Source organism: Echiichthys vipera, assembly GCF_963691815.1.
Source record: "Echiichthys vipera genome assembly, chromosome: 11".
NCBI lineage: Eukaryota > Metazoa > Chordata > Actinopteri > Perciformes > Trachinidae > Echiichthys > Echiichthys vipera.
The window spans coordinates 3634182-3644584 of record NC_139836.1 but is presented as its reverse complement, the minus strand read 5'-3'; the positions used below and the strand labels follow the sequence as shown (position 1 = coordinate 3644584).

At 44.4% G+C, this 10403-nt stretch overlaps 1 protein-coding gene across 1 annotated transcript; it reads left to right on the top strand.

Annotated features, from left to right (window-relative positions):
• Positions 1-309: 309 nt before the first annotated feature.
• Positions 310-10403, top strand: ppp2r5d (protein phosphatase 2, regulatory subunit B', delta). Its single transcript, XM_083922813.1, has 16 exons — positions 310-372; positions 733-910; positions 1520-1719; positions 2463-2573; positions 2705-2797; positions 4448-4578; positions 5756-5815; positions 5927-6035; positions 6975-7028; positions 7219-7389; positions 8252-8379; positions 8753-8854; positions 8950-9022; positions 9270-9317; positions 9921-10031; positions 10171-10403. The coding sequence occupies exons 3-16, from the start codon at positions 1528-1530 to the stop codon at positions 10306-10308; spliced, it is 1521 nt and encodes a 506-aa protein (XP_083778939.1). The 5' UTR covers positions 310-372; positions 733-910; positions 1520-1527; the 3' UTR covers positions 10309-10403.

The window sequence follows — 10403 nt, the reverse complement described above, 5'->3', positions numbered from 1 at the left end:
TCATGGCGATGCGTGGCTTTGTTTCCAGATCTTTCCGTAGACCTCTGAGTTTTTGTGCGTCTTGTCGACTGTTTTTGAATCTTTTCATCGACCAAATCTGCAGTAAACATTACTTTTCACAGACGAAACAATGAATCTCAGACTGATCTTTAAACTGAAGTACACTTTTAAATATTTCTATTAAATGTTGCTTCCATTTCTTCTCTTGCGTGTGAACAGGAAACGACCAAAGGTGCTAAAAGCAGCATGAAGAACAGCAACAGCAGCGGGGGCGGTGGTGGTGGTGGCGGCGGCGGCGGCGGCGGCAGCAGCAGCAGCAGCAGCAGCAGCGGCGGCGGAGTGAAAGATGCTGCTGCGGAGAACTCAGACGAGGTGAGAGTTTAAATCTAAAACGGTCTGCGGTTCCTCCAACACATGACTGAGTTAGAGGCTCACATGTTGTGTCTGAGTCTGCGGGGCAACACTGAGACACTGCCGCCGCTGTTCACCGCGCACACAGCAGCGTTTATAGGACACGTCACTGAGCATCCAGCTCCCATGCAGCATTTAATCAAGACGACTAAGACGTCTTTCACTGCATCGATAATTGCTGGAAATCAAAGTTTAGTGTGCTCGTGATGTGTCCAGTAGGGAAGACGGGGGTGGTTCAACCAATAAATAGGTAAATCTGATCATCACCTATCCTAGCGTTTCAACCTGTGTGCGTGTGTGTGTGTGTGCGTGTGCGTGCAGTCCCAGCAGCAGCAGAGCGGCAATAAGCGTCCCAGCAACAGCACGCCTCCTCCCACTCAGCTCAACAAGATCAAATACTCCGGAGGTCCTCAGCTGGTGAAGAAGGAGCGCCGGCAGAGTTCGTCTCGCTTCAGCCTCACCAAGAACAGGGAGCTGCAGAAGCTGCCTGCGCTCAAAGGTAACAACACTAACCAGGTCTGATAACACCATCAATGCTTAAAGGAACATCGATTTATTCATATTAAAGTGTTTATTTAGATTTTCAGGTATGTGCTTATAATATAAGGGCTCCCCCTCTCAGTCGATTTGTGTTTTTTAATGTTTTTTTCATGTTAAAATGGTGATTTTGAGTAAAAAACTTACGATTAAATTCAATTTATTGGACAAAACCACATGAGTGTTAGTCGACCAAGCCTTAAATAATATCATCATATACACAAAAACAAAACAAAACCAGCATCCTGACGGCAAAATATGCATTTATATTAAAGCGTATATGGATATTTAACATGCTGCTGTGCTTTAACATCCCTCTCTGTGCATTTTAATTCATTTCTTTGACTCTATTTTATCACCGCTGTTGTTTTATTGTTGTTTTTTATCCGCTGTTACGTCTGTAAAACAATTAGCTTTGCAAAACAAACGACCTTAGTAGATTAAAATCTGATCGAATTGAAATATAAACACATTTTTTCACCTTCCTCGTCGTGTCCGTCGTGTTAAAGAGGTGTCCGGTCTTCTTCTGTGGTGTTTCCTGACCTCCCCCTTCCTGTCCCCCCCCCCCCAGACTCCCCCATGATGGAGCGTGAGGAGCTGTTTGTGCAGAAGCTCCGTCAGTGCTGCGTCCTGTTCGACTTCGTCAGCGACCCGCTCAGCGACCTCAAGTACAAAGAGGTGAAGAGAGCCGGGCTCAACGAGATGGTGGAGTACATCACGCACAACAGTGACGTGGTGACCGAGTGCATCTACCCCGAGGCCGTCCTCATGGTGAGCACGTGCGCACACACACACACACACACACACACACACACACACACACGTCGGTACATCAAGCACGTTGATGCGTCCTCCATAGAGCCGGGTCTGTTCAACTTCACAGCCTGTTAGAAGAAAGGTTTTCGTTGTAACAGTGTGCACAAGATTGCTGTTTAAATACTGTATATGAATACTTTAATTATTATTATAATTATTATTAAATATGTAAAGTGTCTTGAGATAACTTTTGTTATGATTTGCCACTATAATTAAAATTTAATTTAATTCAATTAATTTAATTTAACTTCATTTAATTGAATTTCATTTAATTTTTCCATTTTATTTGGTTTAACTTTTAATTTTTTTTCATTCAATTTAATTTTTATTTTAATTTCATTTAATTTAATGAAACTATATTTTACTTTATTTAATTGAATTGAATTTTAGTTTAGTTTATTTTAATTTAATTTTAATTTGATTTAATTTAATTTAATGAAACTATATTTTACTTTTTTAATTAAATTTAATTTTAGTTTGTTTTATTTAATTTTAATTTAATTTTCATTTTAATTATATTTGATTTAATTTAATGAAACTATATTTTACTTTATTTAATTAAACTTAATTTAATTTTAGTTTGTTTTATTTAATTTTAATTTAATTTAAATTTAAATTTAAATTTTAATTTTAATTTGATTTGATTTAATTTAATGAAACCATATTTTACTTTATTAAATTTAATTGTGTTTGTTCAGTTTTCAGTGAACTTGTTCCGGACTCTTCCTCCGTCCTCGAACCCGACGGGAGCCGAGTTTGATCCTGAGGAGGACGAGCCCACGCTGGAGGCTGCCTGGCCTCACCTGCAGGTGCGACAGTGGCAGTAAAAATGTCTGTCTGTTAATAAGAAACTAATAAATGCCTAAATAACTGCTGCAGCGTTTGTGTCATGAGCTGCCGACTCCGCTGTGGTGACGTGTCGTTGCGTTTGTGTCCACAGCTCGTCTACGAGTTCTTCCTGCGCTTCCTGGAGTCTCCGGACTTCCAGCCGAACGTCGCCAAGAAATACATCGACCAAAAGTTTGTGATGTCGGTAAGTTCTGACCACATTTTACAGTTACTACTCTGTGCGTTTGAAGCAGTGTCGCGCGGTAAACCGATACTAGCCGTTAGAAACAATACTAGTCCACGTTTTATTAGTGTTCTGAAGGCTGCGTCACAGAGCAGGCGATTTAGCCAGATCCAGCCACTAGGGGCGCTAACGCACTCTAATGGGCAGAGTGCCGCTGCTTTAGAGAGAAGAGGAGATTGACGGCAGTGAGACCAGTGTGTGGCTGGCAGAAGTTGTGTTTGCTACTTTTTATCGGTCAACTTGCCGTTCGTGATTCTGTGTGCGTCCAGAGAAACAATCACACACAAACACACCACAACTGTGTACACTGCTAATATTGGATTAAAGCACCATAAAGGGATTGACTGTCTCCTGCTGCCTCATTCACTTAAGTCTCGGGGGAACTTTATAGAGTACGTTCTAACCGATGCACACTTTGCGATTACAAATCAGAGTAGCCAGTCTGCATTCTGTAAGACTTCATCACAGTTAGAATCGGTACTTTATGAACTCTGTGGGGCAGCGTGTCTGTGTGCAGCTTCTTCTCTGCTTCATCACTGCCTGCAGCCAGAGTGGGCGTGGTTTCATAGTGGCAGACACGAGGGCTCCTGCCGACCGCCCTAGGCTTGTTTATAAGCACACGCACGGAGCTAAACCGTAGCCACGAAGCCGTCTCTTAACGATGCTTTGAATCATGTGTCAAACTGATCCAGTAAAGGGCCGTGTGGCTGCAGGTTTTCAGTCCAACCAAGCAAGAACACACCTGACTCGACTCACTCAATCACCTGAACTGCCTCCACACGGTTGACTTGTTGGACCAGGTGTGTTTTTGATCGGTTGGACTGAGAACCTGCAGTCACAGCGACTCTTTACTGGATCAGTTTGACACCCCTGCTTTAAATCGATTCAGACCAACCTGGAGAAACTGACGGATGTTCGGACTTGTTCAAAGAGTTCAGAGAGCTGCAGGTTAGAGATAGATAACATGAACATCTCCAGGATGTGACCTTAAGTCAAGCGAGTGTCTTATTTTGTGACAAGTGAACTTTCCTCACGAGGCATTCAGGGGTAAAGCTAAAGCTAAAGCTAACCGAAGTGGTTCACACGAATCTGTCTGTAAACAGTTTACACCGGAGACATTAACTTTACAAGAACATGCGCCGGTGTTCAACAACACCAGTTATGAATGATGTATTTAAGTCAATCATTTTTGTCAATTATTTATATAATTTAAATTAGTACATTGGTCTTTTTAGTCGTACATTAGTGCACTACTGTGGGATTCTCTTACTTTATGAACCGAACATGTGAGGTAGCTTTAAAACTCAGCAGCTTTTACAGAAAGATATTTTCATTTTGACTTTATAAGTTTAAGTGTTTTAATTAATAATAAGAAACAAATCATTTTTAGTTCCATGTTCTGTCATCTTATTTTTTATCCCATTGCTTTGGATGAAGTTTTAGTTTTCCACGGTATCGTCTCAGTATCGTTAGTTTGAAGGGACTCTGATGCTTTGTGTCTAAGAGGAAGTTTGAACCTCTTCATGTGTAAATAAATAAAACATTTTGTGTCTGAATTATACCGTTCTTTACTCTCTGCTGAAATAGTAATTATTTCTATTTGCGTTAAAGCTGCTGGAGCTGTTTGACAGCGAGGATCCCAGAGAGAGAGACTTCCTGAAGACCATCCTCCACCGGATCTACGGCAAGTTCCTCGGCCTCCGCGCCTACATCCGCCGCCAGATCAACAACATCTTCTACAGGTCAGAGCACGAGCAGAAGTCCGGATACAGACACACGACTCACAGCTCAGTGTCGCCGCAGTGATCGGTTCACAGCTCGGTTTGTGTCGTTATGAACACACACGATAGGGAAACGAGGCGGGAGAGTCTTAAACGTGCGATTCAGGCGCAAAATCATCCCAGGGTCTTTTTCTGCACTTACACACATCAAATCAGCCATCAAGACAGTTTTTTTTCATGTATCAACTATTAACTGAGAAATCCTGGAGAGTCGCTAACAGCCGGACATGGCTAACAGTGATTAGCTCGGGGCAGCACAGTGAAGGCATTCAAAGGTCTTTTTTAACCACTAATGCTGCTGAAAATAACAGCAAACCTCTGCAGCAGCATGAGAAGAGTCCCTACACACAAAACAAAGCAGCAACAGCGTAGTTAGTGAACCCGGAGTTTATTAAAAGAGTGTTTTAAAGACTTACCTACTGGCCCCTGTACCAGCTCCTCTCATAGTAAAGTCCATTCAAGTGGATTACCAAAGTCAGTCCCAAAGGAAGGAGCCCATTGCTGCTTTGTTTTAGGGACTCTTAACGGGAAAGAAAAGACCGTGGGGTGATTTTACAGTGGACTGACACTTTAAAGCTGCAGCGCCACAGTTAGAGACGAGTCACCTGAAGCTAACTCAGTGTTCCCGGTCTGTGACTAAAGCTCAGTTCAGACCAAAGATTCGCAACGAAACTGTTTTTCGAGCGTCGCACGGGAGAGTTGCCGCGATGTGAACTGACCCACGTGGTTACGAATATCTAGTCATAGCTTGTTAAATCGGCAGCAGCTGGTTTTAGAACGAGACGCCTGTTTCAACAGCCAATCAGTCAATCGGAGGCCTAACGAGCGTGAGAGAGAGAGCGAGAGACAGTGGGTCGAGCAAGCAATACAATGAATGAGAGAGAGAGAGCTCCAGCCGTAACCCAGAACAGTGTCGTCACAACTAGAGCTATAGTGAGTTTCTCACTGTCTCTGTCCTCATTTATTTTTTATAATGCTACAAATTATTTCCAGCTACGAAAAACTAGCCTAAAAGGTCAAAGGTCAGAACAGAAGTACAGAGAGTCGTTGCTATGGAGACTATAAACCGTCTCCGTGGTCTGAACGCTGCAGACGTGCACATTGCAAGTAGTTGGGCTTAACTGGTGCTGTTTTACAGATTTATCTACGAGACAGAACATCACAACGGCATCGCTGAGCTGCTGGAGATCCTGGGGAGGTAACACGCACACACGCACGCACACACACACACACACACACACACGCACACATACACTCACACACGCACACACGCTCCCTATTCATTTCTAAATGAACTTTGCTCTCTCAGCATCATCAACGGCTTCGCTCTCCCTCTGAAAGAAGAACACAAGATGTTCCTGATCCGAGTTCTGCTGCCGCTCCATAAAGTCAAGTCCCTCAGCGTCTACCACCCGCAGGTCAGAGACGCTCACCTCAACCCAGCCCTGTTTATTTACAGAGACACAACAATTCCCCCGTGAGCAACAGGGGAGACTGAAATCTGTCTTTGGACAGACCGTTAAACAGACCCTGTGCTCTATAGCTGCGGGAGCTGTCTGTCTCTGTCTCTCTCTGTTTCTCTGTCTCTCTCTCTCTCTCTATCTTTCTCTCTCTCTCTGTCTCTCTCTCTCTCTCTCCGTCTGTCTCTGCCTGTCTCTCTCTCTGTCTGTCTCTTTTTCTATCTCTCTCTGTCTCTCTCTCTCCGTTTGTCTCTGCCTGTCTCTCTCTCTCCGTCTGTCTCTGCCTGTCTCTCTCTCTCCGTCTGTCTCTGCCTGTCTCTCTCTCTCTGTCTGTCTGTCTCTCTCTCTGTCTCTCTTTCTCTATCTCTGTCTGTCTGTCTCTCTCTCTCTCTCTCTCTCTCTCTCTAAGTCTGATATTAATCTGTCTGTCTCTCTCACTCTCTCTCTCTGTCTCTCTCTCTCTCTCCATCTGTCTCTGCCTGTCTCTCTCTCTCCGTCTGTCTCTGCCTGTCTCTCTCTCTCCGTCTGTCTGTCTCTCTCTCTGTCTCTCTTTCTCTATCTCTCTGTGTCTCTCTCTGTCTGTCTGTCTCTCTCTCTCTCTGTCTGTCTGTCTCTCTCTCTCTCTGTCTGTCTGTCTCTCTCTCTCTCTCTCTCTCTCTAAGTCTGATATTAATCTGTCTGTCTGTCTCTCTCACTCTCTCTCTCTCTCTCTCTCTCTCTCTCCCTCCCTCTTTGTCTGTTACTGATCATCCAGTCTGATATTACTCTCTCTCTCGCTCTCTTTTTCTATCTCTCTCTGTCTGTCTCTCCGTCTGTCTCTCTCTCACTCTCTCTGTCTCTCTCTCTCTCTCTCTCTATCTCTCTCTCTCTGATATGAATCTGTCCGTCTCTCTGCAGCTGGCGTACTGTGTGGTCCAGTTCCTGGAGAAAGACAGCAGCCTGACGGAGCCGGTGAGTCAGCTGCTGACGTCCCTCCTGTTTCCATGACAACACTCAAAATGTTCTGCTGGTGATGTGATATTAAAAAAAAGAATTATTGTCCCAGAGTCACATTCACGTGTCGATGGAGAAAACCCAGCTGTGAAGGAGGAGTTAATGGAGTGGCGTCCCGATGGCGTTGACCTTTGACCTCCTTACACAGGTGATCATGGGTCTGCTGAAGTTCTGGCCGAAGACGCACAGTCCGAAGGAGGTGATGTTCCTGAACGAGCTGGAGGAGATCCTGGACGTCATCGAGCCGTCAGAGTTCGTGAAAGTCCAGGAGCCGCTCTTCAGACAGCTCGCCAAGTGTGTGTCCAGCCCGCACTTCCAGGTACCAGACCCAGACCCAGAACCGGGCTACTGCCTAACACAGAAACAGGAGGTAGATCTGTACGAACCCAGAATCGGGTCCAAACATTACTTCAAGATCAGAACCACAGCCTGAACTACATCCAGAACCTGAACCAGAACCTGATTCAGAGCAAGAACCTGAAACAGAACCAGTGTTTTTTTACTGTTAAAAAGTTGCAATAAATGTTTTTAAAACGGCTCCTTTGCGTTGAAAGGAGCCAGTTGAGGTGGTTCAGGATCATCTGGTAAGGATGAACCCTGGGCGCCTCCCTAGGGAGGTGTTCCAGGCACGTCCAGCTGGGAGGAGGCCTCGGGGAAGACCCAGGACCAGGTGGAGAGATTAGATCTCCACACTGGCCTGGGAACGCCTCAGGATCCCCCAGTTAGAGCTGGTTAATGTGGCCCGGGAAAGGGAAGTTTGGGGTCCCCTGCTAAAGCTGCTGCCCCCGCGACCCGACCCCGGATAAGAGGCTGAAGATGAGATGAGATGAAATAAAGGACTGTTTCTGGAGGTTAAAGGGTTTAAACGCCCCCGTATCAGGTCCCATCTCAGAACCAGAACCAGGTTTATTTTCAAATACAAGGATTTTTCAGTCTGATTTTTAAAGACAAATTGAGAGCAAAGAAACAACGTCTTCTTTTTCCATTTTGAAAGTTAAAGTTTATTCTAGTCAGACAAGTGAGTTGTATGGTAAAGATGGATAAAGAAGACATTAGGGTTACAGTCGATCGAGCAAAGAAACAAGTTAAAGTCAAACGTCATAAATATAAACTATGGTGACTTATATTTATCTGTGTGTGCGTGTGCGTGTGCGTGTGTGTGTGTGTGTGTGTGTGTACAGGTGGCAGAGAGAGCTCTGTACTACTGGAATAACGAGTACATCATGAGTCTGATCAGTGACAACGCCGCCAAGATCCTTCCCATCATGTTTCCCGCCCTCTACAAGAACTCCAAGAGCCACTGGAACAAGTAAGGCGCCATTTTGTTTCTGTAGCGACGTGCGCGGAACAGATGTTTCCAGTCACATCGTCACTTAGGAAACAGGAGAGAGAATGATAAGCTGGTCCAGTGTCAGTCAAACGGACTAGCAGCGATCATTTCTCCTGAGTCTAGTTGTTACGTGTTGTGTTATTTGTGTTTCGCTGTGTTTGTGTTGTGCTTCGCGGTGAGCTCGCCACTTTTGTGTTTTTGTGTTTGATTCTCATCCCTAACGACGGAAAACTCGTGTTTGTGAACTTTTGTCACGCATTACACGCATCAATCTTCACCCCGTGTATTCTGTGCGTGGCTGCGCGCATCGTACCGCGGTGGCCGTGATGAAACCTTCCCTCTTGTTCCTCAGGACCATCCACGGTCTGATCTACAACGCTCTGAAGCTCTTCATGGAGATGAACCAGAAGCTGTTTGACGACTGCACGCAGCAGTACAAGGCCGAGAAACAGAAGTAACACACACACACACACACACACACACACACACACACACGTACGTCTGTTCTCTGAAACGTAAACTCATCAAACACGTTTTTTCCGTCTGCAGAGAGAAATATAAGCTGAAGGAGAGAGAGGAGGTCTGGCACAAGATCGAAGAGTTGGCGCGACAGAACCCACAGGTACGTCGCTCACCTGTCCGTGTGTGTGTGTGTGTGTGTGTGTGTGTGTTTGTGTGTGTGTGTGTGTGTCTGTCTGTCTGTCTGTCTGTCCGTCTGTCCGTCCGTCCGTCCGCGCTCTCATTAGTCCAGTTTTAACTCATTTTAACAGACATTATTGATGAATCTATTATTTCCTCTTGCTTCTTTTAACGTGTTTTTTTGCCTTATTATCGTTGTGGTGATTTAACTTTACGTTCCTCTCTTTCAGAGCAACAGGCTCCACCCCCTCCGCCCGGGACTCCACCCACAGGACGAGGTCAGTCGGTTTTAATCTGTCATATTTATTCATATATAGTCATATATATTGAGTGTTTATCAGTTACTTTTTTGACATACAAGACTATTTTTACGATTTTTTTTAACGACGTACATTACTTTGACTTTTTTTACGACTTTCTTCAATATACTATACTACGATTTTTTTTACGTTGACATTAGTTCGACTTTTTTATGACGTACATTTCTATGACTTGTTTACTACTTTTTTCAACGTAATTTACGGATTTTTTTTACTACTTTTTTATGACGTATTTTACTTTTAGTACACTGACTTATTTTCTGACTTTTTTACGACGTACTACACTTTGATTTGTTTTACGACCCTTTTCAACTTACTATGCTTTGACCCTTCAACCAACTTTTTTACGACAAAGTACACTGACTTAATTTACGTTTGTTTTTTTTTACACTTTACTATGCTTTGACTTTTTTTTACGACTTCTTTTGACATTTTATCAGAAAATAAGACCGTTGAGTTGTGCTTTCTTAGTCAGTATTAAATAACAGTAAATGTAAAGTGTGTCGCTTAATATTGAAACATTCGTCTAACGTGAACACTCTTGTGCGTGTGTATTTGCAGTACATGCTGTACAGCGACAGCACTGTGGCCGTGTACTCGATGGAAACAGAGACTCCCACAGCCGAAGACATCCAGCTGCTGAAGAAGACTGTGGAGAGCGAAGCCTCACAGGTAATCAATCAATCAACCAATCAACCAACCAATCAATCAATCAATCAACCAATCAATCAATCAATCAACCAATCAATCAACCAATCAATAATTCAGTGAGTCAGTTGATGAATCCCCTCTCTCCGCCCCCCCACCTCAGGGTACGAAGGACCTGAAGAAGGACAAGGTCCTGATGAGGAGGAAGTCGGAGCTGCCGCAGGACGTCTACACCATCAAAGCTCTGGAGGCTCACAAGAGGGCCGAGGAGTACCTGACAGCCAATCAGGAGGCGCTCTGACCGGGGGGAGGCGGTCCCTTCTGAGCCCCACTCCGCCCCCCCTCCTGTCCGTCTCTCTGATTGGAGGAAGTTGAAGCTGTCGTGGAGAAACTGGT